Raw genomic sequence first — 22158 nt, forward strand, 5'->3', positions numbered from 1 at the left:
GGTGATTAGTACAAAGAAAAAAAAATGAGTGCAGAATATTCCATGGAAACTGATTCAGACAATTTGCAAACAGTCAACAAAAAATTGTCTTTTGTATTAAATGTATAAGAATTAAAGCGCAGACTCCAAAAAAAAGTTGCAAAAATTGAAAACGTGATAAATGAATTACGAGAAAAACGTTTAATTAGTGATGAAGCCACAGCAACTTTAAATAGTCTTAATCCTGGTGTAAAAGATTTAATTTAAAGAAAACTGAAATCTAAAAGCAAAATAAATACTGTCCATCATTGCGAACTTTTCCATTAACATTGCATTTTTATTCAGCAAAAGCATATGATTATGTCAGACAGTCCTTCGACACTTGTCTTCCTCACCCATACACTTTGAGAAAATGGTATGGTAGTATTAATAGATAGCCAGGCTTTACTCATGTAGTGTTCCAAATTTTAAAGTTGAAAAATAATAAATCTAACAAAAAAAGTGTATGCAGTTTGATGATGGATGAAGTGTTAATTTGAAAGCAAATTGATTGGTAAGGGCATAAATCCTATGGCTTTGTTAATTATAGAACAGGATTTAATGATGACAGTGTTGGTGCTGCTAAAGAAGCTTTTGTTTTGTTGTTAGATGCTATTAATGGACATTGGAAGATCCCAATAACGTATTTTTTAACAGATGGACTTCAAAAGAGAAAGCAAATATTATTTCCGAATGTCTCATTAAAGGTCATGCAACTGGAGTTATTTCTTCAACTTTTAATGGTTTTTTAAGCTGCAATTTTATCTATGATGAAAATTCTTGGTGCTGAATTAAGTGATATAAGAAATCTGAAACTTTAAAGATACAGTAAGTGCAAAACAAGTATTTTTAATTCTTGATGCTTGCTATATGTTAAAATTAGCTGGAAATTGCTTTGGCGAAAAGAAGTTGCTAAAAGACCGTAACAATGGTATTATCAACAATGCTTTCATTGAACAATTGTTTGAGCTTCAATCAAAAAAAAGGAATTCATGCTGCTAATAAACTGAAAAAACACTATATTGAATGGAAACAACCGAAAATGAAAGCGAAATTTTTAAAGTTTTAAGGTTGTGAACCAACTACCAATTTTTTTTAGCCTATAAACAAAAAATTTTAAGCTTAAAGTCAAAGAATTTTGGAACAATTTAGGCATTTTTCGGGGTATTTTGCCACTTAAGCATAAGTTAAACATCAATCTTTTTGGAATTTTTCTTCGTGATAGCATTTTTTTAATATTTTCCCCAAATTTGGCTTCTTGTGTATTCGCGTTTTGAAAATTTTATTTTTTTGAACCCACCTAATAGATAGATATAGATGTATATAAAAATGATTAGTTAGTCTTCTGAAAACACCATTTTTTTGAAACCAAATCAATATTCAATAAAAGTAAAACGTTAAAATTTAGACTGTATATTTTATTTGCTAGGAAAACTTCACATTATAAAACTGTTTATTATCAAATCCTCAAGTGTCTTGACTCAAGGGCTTCCCATAAATTGTTAATAGGCTCAAGTCATGAGCCTATTAGCTTAATAATTGAAATTATACAAGTTCATTATAACAAATTTAAGTAAAACTTGTTGATACATATTACTTCTAATAAACTTTTTGTAATAGTAATATGCTTTATAATACATATATTATATTACATAATACTTTTATTAAGCTACTATTTATTTAAATTATATGGTCTGACATGTCTATGTCGTATCCAGTAATTTATATTTATGGTCTAATCTCAATTCTTACTCGTTTTTCTAAAAAATTAAAGCGTGTTATGTATAATAGGCTTTATTATGTTTTAAATTATATTCTTTACTTTTAACAGTTTGGATTCAAATCTGGCCATTCCACCTATTACGCAATCATTCTCCTTGTTCAGGACATATTTAAACCGTTCGATGAAGGTAAGTATACCATAGGTCTTATTATTGATTTAAGCTTTCGATAGAGTCAATCATCAAATCCTTCTATCGAAACTCAAAAGTTGTGGTATAAAAAAATACTAACTTGTCCTGGTTCGAGAGTTATTTGACAAATAGGAAGCAGTATATTGTATATGATGAAGGAAAAACTAATTATGAGATAATTTAATGTGGTGTTCTTCAAGGATAAATTTTAGGACCACTTCTATTTCTCGTTTGTATAAACAATTTAAATATATTTTCTAACATTTTAAATACAATTTTGTTTGCAGATGATACCAGCTTGTTTTATTCCAATAAAGATATCTGCATATTATTTCAAACAGTAAACAAAGAACAAGACAAACTAACCCCATGGTTTAAAACAAACAAAATATCTTTAAATGTTACTAAAACAAAATACACTTTATTCCATAGTCTGCATTCCCTAAGAACTTCCGGACCTTTTTATTGATTATCAATTAATAAAGAGAGAGTAATCAATAATGTTTTTAGATTTGTTTCTAGACAAAAATGTAACCTGGAGGAAACACATAGATACAGTTAAAGATAAAATATCAAAAATTTAGATATAATGTTCAAAGCTAAGCAGTTATTAAATCAATCTTGTTTAAAAAGCATTTACTTTTTTATTATTCATTGCAACTTAAGTTATGCAAACATTCCTTGGTGCAGCACTAACGCGACGAAAATAAAAAAAATTGCTTAGCAAACAAAAACATGCTATAAGGATAGTTTCAAACGTAGATCGTTTCTCACACACACTAACACTGTTTAATGAACTCAATCTCTAAACCATAAACTCATATCCTAAGTGTATATAAACTAAACCTCTATTGTGCTCTTATTTTCATGTTCAAACTGATAAAAATATATTACCAATCTTATTTTATTCAACTTTTAAAAAAATAAATCACATATACACTACTAGATTTTTAAAATACAACTACATTCAATCAAAAACTCATTATTCGACTTCTAAATTCTCGTAAACCGAGGACCAGAGTTGTGGAACATAATATTAAATAATGAACTGAAAACGAATTATTCTCTAAACCAATTTAAAACAAAACTTAATTACAATCGTTAAATGAAAATGAATTAAATTTCTTCTAATAAAGCTTCTTTAAATTAGAAATCAATTATTAATAGTTAATTATTATAATATTGTAGAATATTAATACATAATTAATCAACATATCGTCAGCCGAAAACCATGACCGTATGTCCACATTTTGTGTTTTTTCTGTTTTTTATGAATAAATATTCAAAATTAATGGGGTTTGGGTTTAAATTCTATATGGTCATAATTTTTGAACACTTAAATAGTTTACTATGAAATTTAAAATTTATTGATGAATATATGTATTATTAAAAATAGTAAAAAAAAATATTTTATTAACTTGTTGCTCTCGCGTTTCGGGCAGGGGAGCGAAAATATTTGGGCTTTTTTGTTCCTAAGCTCCAGTTACGCCAACATTTAACAATGCATTTTTTTTTGACATAAGTATAAACATATATGTTTATTCTCCAAGCATTTATATATAAATGTTTGGAGTTAGCACCATGTCTGTAAGTTAGTTATTTCGAAGACCAAAAAATGCTGCATCCATTCCTGCTTGGTGATAAGATTAAATTTGTCTTCTTCTTGCCCTGATCATCTAATTATTTTTTATTACATTTTATTTTTAAGTTGCAACAGTTAATTTTTTTTTATTGGCAAAACTGTAAATAAATAAAATAAAAAATAATGCCAACAGAGTAACTGACACTTGAGCCAAACCATTTATTAGGATAAACATTAAAGTCACTAACAGCAACAATAATGGCCGAAGGTTAAAAAGAAAGAAGACAATTTGATCAGAAGTAACATTAAACAAAGTGCAGTCTTGAGATGAAGGAGAGCAAAATAGAACAAAGAAAAAGACGAGAGAGTGAAGTGGGGCTTAACAAAAGCACTGCAGTTTTATACCTAGTTTTTCGACAAACGGATGATTGCTAGCGAATAAAAATGCCTAGGCTAAGCATATGACTATTGAAGTTTTTACAAATTTTAGGAAAATAACCATCAACTCAAAGATTGCAAGATGAGACAGCTGAATTCTAATTATTCTCACGCAAAGCATGTAGGTCTGGTGAACTTTGCAAGAGATGAGACTCAACAAAAAATGTTAATTTAAAGACTACGAATACTAGTATATGATAGATTTAGAGAACTTGGTGATGACTATAGTTTTTATTATTTTATAGTTTTTAATATTTTAGTCATTGTTAGATTTGTTAAAAAACTCGACTCAAAGCACAAAAAGAACTCAATACACTAGTTAAAAGTCCAAACAAATGTCTTATTACTAAGGCAACATAGCGCTTTTAGTACTCTGATATTTTAAAGCTGTTGATAAAATTAGCCTTTCTAAACGACACTTCGGAATTCAGAAATCTGACTTCATGCCGTCCTTAGAACCATTAGACTGAGTTTTATAGCTGTACCATCATTAGGAGATAATAAAATAAGTTGCCTATTCATAAAAAAAGAGATACAAGAAAAAGCTTTATACTGAGTCAAGAAGATTTAACATTCAAAATCCTAAACTAGAAACAATGTGTTATAAATACATCTAAGCCAACCATATCGATGAAAAAGGGGTGCGAAGCTGGTTAGCAGATAAAATCTGTTCACCCCTTGATTATTTATTTACACTTTATATGATGTTCTATTGCTATCTTTATTTATTTTATTAAGTTCTATTTCTATATTTAGTTGCTGTATTTATAAGATGCTTTATTGATATATTTAGTTCTTATATAATGTTTTATTGATATATTTATTTCTTATATGATGTTCTATAGCTATTTTAAGTTTCAAAATGATGTTCTAAAAATACTTAAGAAATATACATAATATTCTAATAAATATAGGTAAGTTTATATATATATATATATATGTCTTATTTTTTATGTATATATATATATATATATATATATATATATATATATATATATATATATATATATATATTTAAACAACTTTAAAAAGTATTCTACACAATAGAGTACTCAATGTTCTTAAAAGAACAGAGCAATTATATTAGTAGTAGAAAATCACTTAGCAAAAATTTTTTCCATTTAACACTGTGTTTCATCAACAAAGATTCATCAGAAATGGATGATCAAATTAATAAAACTTCAATTTATACCAAAAATTAAATTACAGGAAGTTGCAAATGTCTTAACTACGGTAAATTTTCACACATTTGTGGAATTTGCTGACACTATTATAAAAAGAATTCTTTAGAAATGATTACTTATGCTATTTTTTTAAAATGTTTTTTTAAAAAGGGTAGTTAATGTTAATATTATTTGAACTCATTTATTTTTATAGTTTTTTAGGAGAAACTTATTTTCGTGCCTACATTTAGAAATTAATTCCGATCTTTTGTTTAATAAGCATTCTTGATTTGCATGTGTAATTATTTCAATTTTTTCTTGAAGGCATAGTATGGATTTTTTGGAAATATTGTTATATGCAGGCGCTGTTTTAAGGATAGACCAATTCAGTATAAAATCATCAATATTTTTTTCTTTTAATTCCCATATATATTTTGACAGCATGGTGTCTTTTGAATACTTTTTATTCTTGAAAGATTGCTTATGAATGGCAAAACGTTTTTTCCATTCACCCTCTGTTATGCCAATATATTGTTTATCAGGTACATTCTTAGAGGAAACAACACATTTATATACCACATTTTTTGATAAACAACTTCCACTCATTAGACAATTGATTTTTTGTTTACAATTACAATTTTCTGTAGTTTTTTCATTTAGGATTTCTTTTTTGTTTAACAAAGCATTATTGTGACCTTTTATAATTCTTTCCATATTTTTTGTGCAGCTGTAGCTAACTTTAATTGTATTTCGATTAAAAATTTTATGTAATTTATTAGATCGCGGGAAATGCTTATCGACCAACTTTAAAAACACTTTTCCTATGTTAGTAGAAACATTTTTGCTATATGGGGGGTTGAACCAAATTACATTTCTAGTTCTATTTCGTTTCTTTTGTATTCTTTTTTCAGGGTCAAATTTTAGTTCAAAATTTTCAAAACCACTTTTTTTTAGGGCATCTTCAAATATTCGTTTAGAGGAATTGAATACATTTTCATTTGAGGAGTTTTGGTTTAGTCTGTTATTAATTGAAATCGGGATTTGTTTTAGAACTTGGGGTGGATGGTTAGAGTTAATGTTAATATATAATAGTTCATCGTTTGGTTTTTTGAAAGGCTTATATGAATTATCAGAGAGGTTAAATGTGACATCAAGAAAATTCACAATTTTTAAATTTATGTTTATTTCGATTTGAAAGCCAATATTTTTAAAAATTTTTATAATATCTTTTCTAATTTTGTCGAGCTGTGGACCAGATTTTCTACGCATTACTATTAAACCATCGTCGCGATAAAAGCCTAAATCTTTTATATTGATTACTTTACTTAACAAATCTAAAATATATAGTCCAACAAATTCACAAATTTCTGCTCCGTCATAACTGCCCATTGTTACATCAAAGCAGTCATGTATGTTTTTCTTTTTCCAAGTTTCCTTATTAAAATAAAGTAAGGTTTTTCTACAATGTTTTATTTTACGGGTTGAAAAATAGATATTGTTCATGATAAAACCTTATGAACGTTTATTTTATCTTTGTTTTGTATTGTTATTTAACTTTGATTATCTTTCAAATTATTAATGATTAATATATAATGTAAATGATCATAATGAAAACTAGACATAATGATCACTATGTACAAAAGATATTAGGACCACACCTGGTATCACTAACAAAGAAATCATAGAAAGTATACTTCCAACAATGAAGCAAGTAATTCTTTAACTTCTTGCAAACTTTAAGGATGAACTCCATACCTTTAATGATGTACTACCTATAACAGTTGATAATGTCGCGAAGCATTATATGGAGGTAAATATCCCTCAAATAAGTGGAAGAAACAACATTGGCAATGTAAGCAAGGAAGCACTTGATGATAAGTTTATGAAGTTAATGAAATACAATGAAATCAATTGAGGCATTTAGGTAATCCAGGAACCAAAAAATGTCAACGTTAGATGCTACCACGAAATTTTATAAATAAATGAGTTTTTTTGTCTAACAAAAATTGCAGATTTCAAGTCCAGAATTTAAATCCATAAGCCGCAGAAATCCTTAGACTGTTACAGAAGAGTGATCAGAATAGAAATCAGCTGCTTGTTCTTGTGGTACCCTTAAAGTTACTTGAAATAAAGAAAAGTGAAGGTCTTCAAGAATAACTTTATTGCTGCAGTTACTAAGAAATAAGAGAGAGAGAGTCAAAGTGTTTTCTAGAGTTTTGAAAAAATGGAACCACTTATTTAGCACTATTAAAAATGTAAATATTATTAAACATTGTATAATTAATAAGATTAAGTGCAAGTCTTACTTTAGTAAATGTTTGATGAAGACTAATCAAAAGTCTCTCGAACCTAACACCTGATATAAGAAACAAGATTTAGTAAACTGAGAATAACAGAGATTAAAATCAAAGATTAACAAAAAAACATTTGTTCTTAAGAGAGATGTTTTTGTAAAAAAGATGAAATAAATGATAATTAAAGCAGCTGCTTAAGATAGTGAAAAAAATATGGAGTAGAATGACGTTAGACTTAAAAAGTAGGAATAAAAGCATTCAAACTTTTAGTTCAGAAGGAATAAAAGCTTCTGAGATGCACTTCATGCATACATATGTATATAAACATACTTATTTAGATGCTGCCATACAATATCCTTTTATATTTATATAAACTTTAGTATTTATATGTTGTAGTATCTGCTGAAAGAGAAGTTGATGATGATGATGATGATGATGATGATGATGATGGTAATGATTATTATAATGATCATGTGGTTCATAATGATGTTTATATATGCATATATATACAAAGTATAACATGAACTTTGAACAAAAAAATTATACTTTAGATTGTATAAATGTTTATGAAAACCCGTTCACAAATCCGGCCCCGGCCTTGGCTATATTTTATCAAACTAGACCCTAGCTCTGGTCAAGTATTAACGCAAGTCGTTTACTATTGCTACGGAACTTTTTTTTAAAAAAGTTACTTTTTCTGAATATATAAAAAAAAACTAATTTTATATATTATATATCTACAATAAATTTACTATCAAATGAGCCAAATGTAAAAAGTTTCATTTTTCTGAAGATTTTAAAAAATGTTTGGTGTTGTACCACCTTGAATATTTATAGCAACCTGCAGCTCGCTAGCCAAAGTTGATCAGAAATATTTAATGTTAAAATGTGGCTCTCCAGCCCCATGCACAAATAGTATTGTAATTTTGAAAACAGAGTAAGTAGCTCTTTAAAAACGGCAAACTTTTTATAAACTGTAAACTTTGACTCTTCCGTCTTAAAAGAGTGCCAAACCCTGACTTATACAGATTATCAAATGCTTTGTTTTGTTATAATAGACTCTATTAGAAATAGTTTGCTTTCAACGTGGAATTGAATTAAATCTAAAATTAAAGTAAAGAAGGTTGACACATTCACGGATTGTGACTCTAAGCTGTACTCTACACACTGTTATTAATAATATTTAACATTATCTAGAACTAGGAATGTCAACGGGTACACAGGTACCTGCCCGTTGGTTACTACCTGAATAGCATTATCAAATGCTGCCTGCTATCCCAAATTATTTAAATTGTACCGTTGTCCATGCAAAAACAATATTTCATTATTAACAGATAATTAATTATCTATATACTTTTTAAGTTTGCAATTATTAATCGTAATAAAGCGACTTAAAAATAAAAACTTGCAATATAAAAGAAGGACTTCAAGTCAAATATTTAAATAATTCCGATTTCTTTACCGTAGTAAAAATTTCAGAAAAAATTGAGGGATATTTTCCTTTATCAAAGTTTTATTGTTTTTTTTTGTTTTTTTAAATTTTATAACTGGAACGAACTTTTAAATTCTTTTTATATATTTAATTTTTTTACCTTCTTTTTATTTATTTTTTTGCAATTTAATTATTTTACCTTCTATCATGCACTGGGAGAAGTCTAAACCAAAAGTGTTGCATGTAGCAAACGCTTAGAGAAGTCTAAACCAAAAGTGTTGCATGTAGCAAACGCTTAGAGAAGTCTAAACCAAAAGTGTTGCATGTAGCAAACGCTTAGAGAAGTCTAAACCAAAAGTGTTGCATGTAGCAAACGCTTTTACACTATTTACAATTTTTAAATGGCGGCAATGGTAATACTCTGTTTATTTTAAAGTTTTTAAATTACAACAATGCTGTTAAGACTGAATCTTTACTGAGTTTCTGTAACCTCTATCAAGCATTAATATAAAAAAAGATAAGATGTTATAAAGATAATATTTATATATAATTTTAGATATTTATGTTTATAATAGAGGAAGATTAAAATTTACTTTATTTTGTCAACTATATTTTTCTAATACAAGATTATTATGTTAAATATGATCTAATATAAGATTATTATGTTAATATAATTAATTTTAGCCATTTATCCTTGTCTTTCTTAGAAAGTGTTCGAAAAAAGCATAATAATGCTAACTTCATTTTCATCGAACAAGCTTTGAACTTATCTTTTATCAATTAGACATAAAAACGTGGTAGTGGCGTACACCTTTCATCTACGCCACTGAAAGGTGGGCATATTAATTGCAATGTAACAAATAACATTGCTCCAAGCTAATGTATAATTTAAATTTATTTTCTATCTTTCACAAGTTTCTTCACTACTGGCTGTAATACTTTTTTAAATATAAAGTGTTAAAAAAAATAGTTTATTCATATAATAATAACAGTTTATAGCAAAAAAATAGTTTACCCATATAACAATATTAGTTAATAATAATTGTTTTCGTAATTAATGTAAATGTTTATGATGTTTCTCTTATTTAAAAGTAAAGTTTTATAACATTTTTCATCCATTAAAAAAAGGTTTTTTTTTAGATGGAAATAAAAATTTAATTACAGTACTCAAAAGTTTTGAATCATTTATACTTTTTTGACTATATATAAGTTTATACACTTGTATACATAAAAAAGGTTAAACTCAAATTATTTGATGACAACAAGCTTAGAAAGTTCTTTAGCTATTAAGGGTAAACTAAAAAAATTATATAAGGAACTACCATATAAAGGCCAAAAACAACAATTTAAAGTTAACTACTAGCAAAAAACAAGAGAAATATTGAAAGACGTTTTTAATAAACACTTTGGAAGTATATTTACGGATAATAACAACAAATTGCCAAATAATAATAGTTTTCCTAACAACTCTATTAACATTGAAGACGTTAACCTTTCTGTCAAGACGGTTTACTCAACTTTAATCGGTCTCAAACTCAGTACATCTGATAATCCTGACGAAATACCAAACATTCTTCTGAAAAAGCAAGCTCATGTTTTATGTATTCGACTTGCATTTGTATTTGATTCCAGCTTCAAGTTAAATACTCTACCACAACAACGGCTTCAAGTTTTTGTTTCTACAACTTCTAAAAAAAGAGCGACACAGACCCTAATAATTATAGTCCAATTTCACCCAGATAGAACTGTTGTCGTGCAATAGAAAGAAATATTAACTCGGATATTATTAAGTACTTAAATCGCCATAGCCCTTAATAGCCCTTAATCAACATGGTCTCCATAAGAAACGTTCTACTTGTGTATATCTTTTAACAATCATGTAACAACAAAATAATGATTTAAAAAATTTTTGATTCTGTATCTCATTAAGTTAAGTTTAGAAGGTCATTATTAAACTCAACTCTCATTGTTAGCAATGTTTCTCAGGGTAGTATGTTAGATCCAACATTTGTCTTACTATATATTAACGATTTAACTGCTACAGTTAACAATCTTAATTGCTCATTCAAGATTTATGCCAATGACATCGAGTAATAGAGTTCATTTTGAAACACGTTTCATAATTATCACTTCGTTAATGCTCTTGATAACGCTGTACTTTGGTCAGAAACATGACAACTACCTATTTCTTACAGCAAATGTATGTTTTTGGACTTAGTGCATTTTCCTTTTATACCGACTAAATATTGTAGTAATTATGGTAATATTTCCAGTAAGAGTGCTCAATACAGTGTGATATGTAATTAGTAAAGAAAATAATATATTGAGAACTAAAAAACTATTACGATATATTTAAATTACATAACTAAAAGTTTCTCGCAATAGCTGTCATTAAATGCAACAGCAACGAAAAAGTTGCGACGAAAATTATATACAAATAAATGCAAACAATTGTTATAAAGTATATATAAATATATATATATATATATATATATATATATATATATATATATATATATATATATATATATATATATATATATATTTATTATACTTTTTAAAAGTTGCACTTTTGTAAGTTAAAAAAATACCCAAATGAGAACAAAACTTTGATAGTTTTTATTTCGTGACAAATTTCTAAAAAAAAAGTAAATTTGAAGTAACCAATATAATAAACTTACTTAAATACAAAGTTTTATCTTCCTACGACAAAACTAACGAATGCCGACAGAACTCTGAAGATTGCTATTTTTACCCCTTCTCGTTATGTAGCTAAATCAATTGAAGCACTTATATTAAATAAAATATTTATTAAAGAAATATAAAATTACAGATCGAGCAGAATATTTTTCTTTAAGTCTCTTTTTTACAGTCTAGATACAGATTTATATGCTCTTGCACACAACGTAGCAAAAATTGCTTTTGTTCTTCGTTTGCAGTGATCAAACAATGAAAATCTTTAATAAATTTTACTGCTCGTTTAGCTGCATCATTAACTGCACTTTAGGAAAAAAAATTCTTTTTGCTTCTATATTGACAACATCTTCATCCCTTGTTAAAACGGAAGTTCTCATTAACTTTTAATTAAGAGCAAAGTAATTATTAATTAACAAGCAAAAAGTAGTAATTCTTTGTCTAGTTTTTGTTTCAAAAGTACGCTAGCTCTATTTAATGGCCCTGTATTATAATCCTTTTTGCCTATATTGAGATAAAGTTTTTCCTTCTTTTTGTTGTAGTTTTAGAACTTACTGTTTGAAAGGTTTACAGTAACGGTTCCTCAGGGCTTTCATCGGTGCCAGTGTGTGATCGTAATGTTTTTACGTTTGTATAAAACCTTGTGTAGTAAGAAATGACGAAAAACTCACTAGAAACATTTGCTAATGTCTATTTTTTTTTCTTCTTTTAGTTTTCTCTGTCTTGTCTTTTTTTCTTTTTTGGCTAATTTTTTGTCTACAAAAAATTAACCGAAATTAATTTTTGCAACTCACTCCAAACATGGGGAAGATCTGCACGTTTTTTTACACAGTTAAGTATAGCTCTGCTAAGGATTCTAGCTTTTTCCCAAAATGCAATACACTCTTAACTTTACCTCTTTTTTTAACACTCGCGAATGTTAAAAAAAGTACTGCAAGAACTTGACGGTTAGACGGTAACTTTGCGCCTGTTATTAGATAATTCACGTCGCCAACTGTGATTGCTTTCGAATTTTACTGCCATTTCGTAAAAATAAAACAATATGTGTTAGTCATTTGAAAGGTGGCCGGTTCTAGACAAGAATTCAGGAAAGCCTTTCTAGGAAAGAAACATGAAAATTCTTGCTATAATAGAAAAAAACATGATTACTTTTTAGGATAGAATAATTGAAGGATAGAAAAGAAGAAAGAATTACATATATCCTTTCTGGCAAAGAAAAATGAAAAACTTGCTAGCAAAGACTTTTTTAAGATAGAAATCGCACAAGTAAAAGTCATTTTCTTTCTAGCAAAGAAATTGGAAAAACGTACTAGCAAAGAAATGTTAGAAAAGAAATTTTAAAAACGTGCTAGCAAAGAAATTTTAAGAAAGAATTTGCGCGCAATTTGGTAATTACAGTTATGATTTTTAATTGAATAAATGTTAAATAAGTATAATCTAATTCTAACAAAATCTTTGTGAAATAATAAAGATTATCTGAAATTTCTGAATCATTCATCAGTGATTCACTTTTATTATAAATGGTAATTCTGTCCAAGCAAGTTTTTTTGGATTAATGAAATAAAATTCTGACGTAGCAAGTTTTTTAGATTTATTAAATAAAATTCTTTTCTAGCAAGTTTTTCGCATTTATTAAATAAAATTCTTTCTAAGCAAGTTGTTTAAGTTTATTAAAAAAAATTCTTTCTTAGAAAGTATTTCATATATATATATATATATATATATATATATATATATATATATATATATATATATCTATATATAATATATATATATATATATCTATATATATATATATCTATATATATCTATATAAAACTTATTTTCGAGTGTATTTCGAATATATATATATATATATATATATATATATATATATATATATATATATATATATATATATATGTATATATATATAGATATATATATATATATATATAAATATATATATATATCTATATATATATATATATATATATAAATATATATATATATATATATATATATAAGTATATTGTTAAGTTTATTGAGACCATTTTTGTTTACACGTTTTATCGGCGCCGTTTTTATGTGCCGATATTCCTAATGTTTTATGTTAGCCACAAGGCATGTAGTTTTTATATAATAAAATATATAATACAAGTGATATTGAATCATTAATTATTTCCTCCATCATGGACAATACGAAGATATCAACAGGTTATGGGCCCAGCAACCAATGGCAAAACCTCATTTTCGATGAAGATGCGAGACATTTTGAAATTTAGGAAACAAAATTCTTAGGATATATGAAGCTAAAAAACTTGAAAGATATTTTAATTGGAAGTAACGAAATTGACGAGGACGAAAATGAAGTGGCGTTTGCTGAACTTATTCAATTTTTGGATGAAAGATCCATAGCTTTAGTAATAAGAGAAGCTTTTAAAATTCTAAAAGATCACTACGCTGGTACAAGTAAACCTCGAATTATAACTTTATATAATCAATTAACAAGTTTAAAGAAACTTATCAACGAGTCTATAACAGATTACATTATTAGAGCAGAAAAATCAGCTACGACGTTAAATACCGCTGGTGAAAATGTAAGTGATGCTTTACTTATTGCTATGGTACTAAAAGGATTACCTGATGAATATAGGGCTTTTGTCGCTATCGTAACTCAATCAGAAACTAGTGATAACTTTCAAAAATTTAAACAAGCTCTACGAAATTTTGAAGAGACAGAAAGCACACGTACAAATCAAAATGAACATTCAGACAACAAGATAATGAAATTCAAAACTAGTGGGGGTAATATAAAGAAAGTTTTGACTTACTATACTTGTGGAATGATAGGTAACAAATCAACTGAATGTCAAACAAAAACTAAAACCAAGATGTGGTGTAATTATTGCAAATCAAATATTCACAATGATAAATCCCGCAGAAAACAAAGCAAAGACAAAGCTAAAACTATTATGTTTGTTATAAATGGAAAAGCGCCATGGAAGAAGAGATGCAATCACTAATAACTAATGACGTTTTTGTTTTGACAGATCTCCCTACTAATAAAAAATTAGTTGGGGGGATATGGGTTTACATGATTAAAAGTAACAGTAATGGAGTAATGTACAAAGCAAGATACGTTGCAAAAGGCTATAAACAAATTCAAGGAATTGACTATTTGGAAACTTTTTCACCGACAGCAAGAATGGAATCAGTGAGAATTTTAATGCAAATCTCTATCCAATATGACCTTATTTTACATCAAATGGATGTTAAAAGTGCTTATCTCCATGCACCTATTGAAAATGAAATTTATGTCAGCCAGCCTCCTGGTTACGAACAAACAGAGAACAACAAGCAATTAGTATGGAAATTAAATAAATCACTTTATGGCTTGAAACAAAGTGGTAGAAATTGGCAAAATGTTTTAAGTGACTTTCTTAAAGAAATTCGATTTGTCCAATCAAATGCTGATGCTTGTGTTTTTATCAAAAGAGACAATAATGATATAGCAATGATTCTAGTATGGGTTGATGATATAATTATTGCTGCCAACTCAAACCAATTATTATTCGAAGTGAAGAAGAAATTAAGTAGGCGATTTAAAATGAAAGATTTAGGACCATTGACATCATTTCTTGGTATCCAATTCAACTCGACTAACAATTGTGTAACTATGAACCAATCAGATTACTTGCAAAATGTTTTACATAAATTTGGTTTCTTCGATTGCAAACCAAGGTCAACCCCATGCGAGCAAGTTCCTAATTCATATCAAGATCAAGAATCAACTGAATCTAGTGACTCAGATATAAAACTCTATCGACAAATGGTTGGAAGTCTTCTTTATGCAATGACATGTACTAGACCAGATTTAAGCTATGTTGTTACCATTTTATCCCAGCACTTATCAAAACCAAATAGTGCTGATTGGACTATGATAAATCATGTTTTTCGATATATTAAATATACTTTAGACTATTGTTTAACCTTTCGGAAAGATGACGAATTGAAGCTTTATGCATACTGTGATGCTGACTGGGCGTCATCCTTTGAAGATAGACATAGTATATCAGGTTATTGTTTTTCTTTGAGTAAAAATGGACCTGTTATTAGTTGGAAATCAAGGAAACAAGCTAGTATTGCACTGTCTACATGTGAAGCTGAATACATGGCAATATCTGCAGCTTGCCAGGAAATGAGTTATCTATCTAAATTGCTAAAAGAACTATTACAAATAAATTTCGAACCAGTGAATCTTAGAAATGATAACCAAGGAGCCATTGCTTTGGTTAAAAACCCTATAAAGCACATGAAATCGAAACATATTGACATTCGTTACCATTTCGTACGATAACTTTATCAGCAAGACCGAATACTATTAGAATATATACCATCAAACGATAACTATGCTGATATTTTTACTAAACCAGCGAAGAAGAACTTAATACAAAAGTTTAAGGAATTTTTATTCGGAACTTAGAGTGATATGTTGTCAAGTTGGTGTGTTAAGTTTATTGACACCATTTTTGTTTACACGTTTTATCGGCACCGTATTTATGTGCCGATATTCATAATGTTTTATGTTAGCCACAAGGCATGTGGTTTTTATATAATAAAATATATAATACAAGTGATATTGAATCATTAATTATTTCCTCCATCATGGACAATACGAAGATATCAACATATATATATATATATATATATATATATATATATATATATATATATATATATATATATATATATATATATATATATATATATATATATATATATATATATACATATATATATATATATATACGTATCTATACGATTATGAATATAAATTACATAAAGACATAAAGTAAAATACAAGTCAAAAAATTTTGAGAAAGCAAAATTTAAATTAAGTTCTAACCTAAATTTGTTTCAATATAGTTACATGTGTCTTCTGCATCAGATTTAACACCAAGAAGCCACAACTGATTTTTCAATGCTTTATCTCGTTGATCATTAGCTAAAAGCCATCTCGGCGTTTCCGGCATAAATATCATTAAAAGGCTTAAGAGAGTTATAACCAACCCAAGTAAAACGGAATAATAATATTTTACGTTCCAGTTAGATATTTCTGCAGTCAAGGAATATAAAAAAATTCCAAAAACTATTGCATGATTAGTAATGGCGCCCATAACTCCGCGTAAACGTGCTGATGATACTTCAGCAATATAAACCTAAAAAAATAAATATTACTTTTCAACATATATATATATATATATATATATATATATATATATATATATATATATATATATATATATATACATATATATACATACATATATATATATATATATATATATATATATATATATATATATATATATATATATATATATATATATATATATATATATATATATATATATATATATATATATATATATATATATATATATATATGAGTGGTTTAGGTCAGCTATGAGATAAAAGCGGCTGTATATGAAAAACGCTTAGCAATATTTTAAATAGGCAAAAAATTTGACTATTAGCGTATCAAAAATGCCTAATGTATTCATTGAAATAATGGCCAAAAATACGCAAAATAAACCAAAAATACCCAAAAAACACCCCGAAACCATCAAACGCAAAGTATACAATAGCTATTATTTAATACTATCATGTTGAGAAGGAGCTATTGCAGTTAAACCCAAAGTATTGCATACTTTGGGTTTAACTGCTTGTATTTTGGGAAACTAAAGTTATTTTTCATCGAGAAACTACTTTATTAGCGTCTCCATAAAGTTTGATTCCATCGTTCTGGTGTCCAGTTTTTATTCGCATGAGCAAACTCTAATCTAACTTTTTATTTTTACATCTCGAATAGAAATACATATTTTAATTAAAATATCACCGACCTACAATAACTTAATAGTGATATTTTGAGGTGACAAACTAAATTATAACTTGTTTTTTCAAAATAAAGGTTACATTAGTGTTTTACTATGCGCTATCAACAATTTTTAATGTTTTATTGCTACATGTACCATTTTCAAGTTATAGAAAAAAAAATTAACTTGCTATTTGAAGCGTGGTTTGAATTGACTAATACATAGCCTAATATCTTAAAATTTTTAAAGTATAAACTACTGTCATTATGAAAAAAATGATAAAAAAAGTGCAAAATTTAGCATGAGGACTATCAGTTAGTAAAACAATAAAAAAATGTTTGTGTTAGAAGATTTTTTATTGCCCTTCAAACCTTTTTAAATACATTGACTTTCAAAACGAAGTGAAAAATAACAATATAGTTCTATTTTTTACATTATATTACCATCAAATAGCATCTGATTAAATTGTAAGACACGGTCTTTGATTTTCTCCACATGCAATTTGTTAAATATTGCTTAATATAGTTTTTTAGTCAAATTCTCTTCGATATTTTTACATGCAATAATAAAATTCATAATTACTAACAGCATCAAAGAATTAAAACTGTTCATTATATACAGCTAGCTATAATTTTCTGCTTCTGGTTATCTAATATATCGAAGTATGGTAGCAGGTATGGTAGCAGTTCTTTAAAGATGCTTACTCTTCATATCAGTTATGCAGCATATACTCATGTACTCTGGGTCATAATTGTTTCGTTTATACCTTGAATGATGTTTATAAAAGTCTTGATGAGCAGTTTTGAAAGTTTGTTCAATATGGGAGCCAAAAAACGGATTTGTGACTGATGATATCTCTGATGTGGTAAAAGTCTGTGCGAGTTTTGGGTGTTACGCTTGCACGAGCTTGTCTCTTAACTCCAAAGTCTTTGCCAGTCCTTTGAGTAAGAGGTTGTTGTATGAGGCAGTAAGCTAATATCAATGCTTAGGCAAAACTTGCGAAAACCTTTACCACCATCAATTCCAAGTGTTATAAAATATCAACCAGAAATTTTGCAAGATCAAATAACACGGTTTAAAGACTTGATAAATCATTGCAGTGAGCAACAAAATAAAGAAGATTATGGTACAGTTTGGGACTGTACCATAATCTTTTTTTTCGTCGGTATTTTTTAAGTCACTGCAAATGAAGAAATTACTTAAGTGTTGACCTGCTCTTATAAAATCCTTATAAAAGTTTGGCTCTACCATTTTCTTTATTAAGTAATTTAAAAGTCCTATATTTAATTGTACATTTATAAAAGAATGGTGAAACTTGGAGCGCTTGAAAACGGCCGGGCACTATCTTGACCTGAGAAAAAAACATACATATTTTATGTTTATGTTAAACTTTGTTCAGAAAGCTTGTTTATAACTTTCAAATTATTTGTTCTTAAAGTTATTAGAAACTTGTTAAAAATATGCTTTCCCAAACCGTGTCTTTTTTTTGAAGGATTTTTTATGAATATATATATATATATATAAATTATTAAGCATAAATATTTGCCTGGGGTAGTTGTAAGTGGAGGCTCGTCAGATGCTTTGGCAATTTGAATTTATTTGTCAGAGGATAATTCTTTATTGTAAATAACTCAAGATGCAATTTGTTCGGTTGCTCTGACATCTTTTGCTAAAGATTAAAGGTTTTCCCTAAATTTTACTTGAGAGCATTGGTGGGGCAAATATTTTTTTTTAAGGACAGAGGCATGTTCAGCAACGTATATTTGTTTTATTCTTAATGGTGGTTTGCTCTTCAAGAGAATGTTTTTCTTGCAGTTTGGAACAACCACAATAGAAAAAAAACCTGGCTAATATTACTTGGAAACTGTCTAACTTCTTATTATTCCTGTAAAGTGCGAGATATTCCGATTAATCCTGTTGAGTTTATGCTTAATATGGCTAAACTAAAAAAATTTCAAATTAATCTGACGGTATTTATTAATTACCGAGTAATCCTAGTAAGTACTTATTAAGTACTTATCAGGATCATAGTCAAGAGAAGTTATCCCAGGTCGGGAAATCTTTTGTAGCTGTAGCTTAAGTTTATGTGAAACTTGAACGCCTAAAAGCTAACAGTCACGGGATCAAAGTGAGTGCAAACATTAATTTAAAATGGCTGAAAGTGATATATATTTTTGTAGTGAAGATTTAGGTTTTATGTTTTAGGAAGTGGATCTAAATGAAGCATTAGACGAGGTAAGTAAAACTTCATTTGTTATATTTATACATTGTAATAAATTTTTAGTGCAACAATCGTTTATGTAGATTGATTCAGTCAGCAGCTTGTACATGTGTGTGAATAAAACAGTAGAGTTGTATACATTTCTTTACAGGCTAATCTTTTCTGTTTTATAATATTCTATTTTGCGTACATAATAATTTCTTGATAAACTTTAAAAGTTAATTTTTTATTAAAGGAAATTTATGTTTAAATAGTTTCTAAATAAATCATTAGGAGTTAAATATTTTGTTAAATAAATAAGGTTTCGTATGGAGAGTGTTGTTAGACTACAAATATCATACTGATCATGTTACATCAACATTGCTGACAATTATCTCAAACGTAATTTACATTGAAAATTACAATTTACATTAAAAGTTAACCATTAAATTTGTTTAATGTTTAAATTAAATTTTTTTCACCAAGCTAAACAGGTTAAAGAAACTTACAACCTAAATTATGAAAACAACATATATTTTTTATATTCTTATAGTTTGAACGGAGTAATATAAAGATAACATCATCTTTATAAATATAGTATAACAATGTTATTGTGTTATGCGAAGTTGTTGAAGCCAAAAAATGTATACCCAAGTATTATTAACATATGAGCTACAATATAGAAAAGGTATGAAGTCTATATATCTAGATTTGGACGTGTAATTGTTTTTAGCAAAATAGTTTGAAAAATTCATAGTTGACTTTTTCTTTTATTTTTTCTAGCTTTTAATTTTATTTTTAATCATTATTTAATAATTTTCTTTAAATATATTTGCTGATTTGTTTACTTATAAATACAATAAATAAATATAAATAAACAAATAAAGTCGTGATATACATTTATTTATTTATGATACATATTAGTGTAAATTCTCACAAAAGTAGATTTCAGACCTTGACAGCTTTTCACATTTTTGTATATATTTATTGTATAGTGTTTAAAACATATTTAAGTTTTTCTCAACTTCTTGTTATAAATGGTTCCATTTGACAACTATTTTATTTATGACTATTCTATTTTATATATGTTGACTATTTGATTTTTTTAATTATTGTTTATATATCATTTATTGTTGCCTTTTATATTAGATTTTTCTGTAAAAATTGGAGCGTTATAACAATTTTTTACATCCAAGTCATTAATAAATCTGTATAGTTGTGTCGCATCACGTCTTGATATACTATTTCATAATGGTGAGAGAAAAGTTTATCAGTGAGTTTTGACATGATAAATCTTTTAAATTATAAACACGAACTGGTATATGTTGGAGTTGTTCAATTATAATAACATGTTTACATGTGAATTCCGTAATAGGTTCAATATTTAAGGTGGGGACTAATTAATGATGTAAGTATTAATGCTATTTTTCTTTTATCGGAATATATTAAGCAGTGGTTGATTCGCCCTAATGTCAAACTTTCAAAGTTTTTTAATCTCTATTATTTCATTTTTAAAACTCTTCCACATCCCAAGAAGTACTGCGCTCAATTTGTTTCTCCGCGAGAAACAAATTGAGCGCATATAAATTTTCTATAGAATTTCTATCATATAAAGTTTCTATAGAATTCTATAGAATTTCTATCGGCCATATGTTTCAAAAGTTTATAGAAATTCTATAGAACTTTTTTTCCTGGGTGAATACATCAAAAATTGTTTTTTCGTTTTTAAATAATGTCTCAAAATGCTTGTTCGTGACATAACTACTTTTAAAACTGTGTTCCTTAAGATTTATGATATTTAATTTAATTAGTCTAAACAAAACATACTTTTTTATTGGACAAAAAGAGATCTTTAAAAAATCATAAATTGATAGGCCTTTTGATTTTTAAAAAAATTTTAAACATACCTAAACCTAATGTAACAAAAGCAATAATAAAAAAATATTTTATAAAAGGCCAAAAAAAAAAACTACAAATTTTTATAAATTTTCATCAAGCAACATAAAGTACTAAAATTCAGCAAATAGTAGCTAACTGGTACAACAATTTAACAACTAACAACTTACAGGTACTACAAGAGAAGTCATACCAACTCCAATACCACAGTAGATACAACCAAATACAGTAAAAAAAATTGGAAAATTTTCGTTGTTTTGTATTTCTGGACAACCAAATATTAGCAAAACATAACCCAAGAGATAGATTATTGAGGTCATAAGAATAGTTGATCTTCTACCAAGCTTGTCGATAAAAATTCCAGCAAAAACACTACCTATAGATGCGCCAATTACAAGTGAAATCTAAACTAATAAATGTAAAATTTAATATAAAATAAATAGCTCAAGACTAAATCTCGAAAAAAAATTTTGTAATTCACCTCAACTACTTTTTCATCTCTATAAAAAAAAGTTAACTTAATAGTAGCTGTAGTGCCCGCTAGTTAGCTAGTTGCAGTTATATATGTGATATATATTGTTATATATGTGATATACCTTACTAAAGGTATATCACATATATAACCCAAGGTAGAAATTTCTCTCTTTTTTTATAGAGTGTAGTAACTTGT

At 27.4% G+C, this 22158-nt stretch overlaps 1 protein-coding gene across 3 annotated transcripts in view; it reads right to left on the reverse strand.

Annotated features, from left to right (window-relative positions):
* Positions 1 to 22158, reverse strand: part of LOC136075278 (solute carrier family 2, facilitated glucose transporter member 8-like) — a 46501-nt gene that overhangs the window by 10409 nt on the left and 13934 nt on the right. Inside the window, exons 2-4 of one of the 3 annotated variants that reach the window (XM_065787896.1) lie at positions 21659 to 21892; positions 16423 to 16735; positions 11634 to 12632 (exon numbers count right to left, since the gene is read on the reverse strand). In XM_065787896.1, the coding sequence (XP_065643968.1) occupies positions 12619 to 12632; positions 16423 to 16735; positions 21659 to 21892 (561 nt within the window). In that variant the 3' untranslated portion in view covers positions 11634 to 12618. Of the gene's footprint in view, positions 1 to 11633; positions 12633 to 16422; positions 16736 to 21658; positions 21898 to 22158 lie in introns of those variants that run through there. The other 2 variants (XM_065787894.1, XM_065787895.1) reach the window with 2 other exon arrangements.

The sequence above is a fragment of the Hydra vulgaris genome, chromosome 01, assembly GCF_038396675.1.
Source record: "Hydra vulgaris chromosome 01, alternate assembly HydraT2T_AEP".
Taxonomy (NCBI): domain Eukaryota; kingdom Metazoa; phylum Cnidaria; class Hydrozoa; order Anthoathecata; family Hydridae; genus Hydra; species Hydra vulgaris.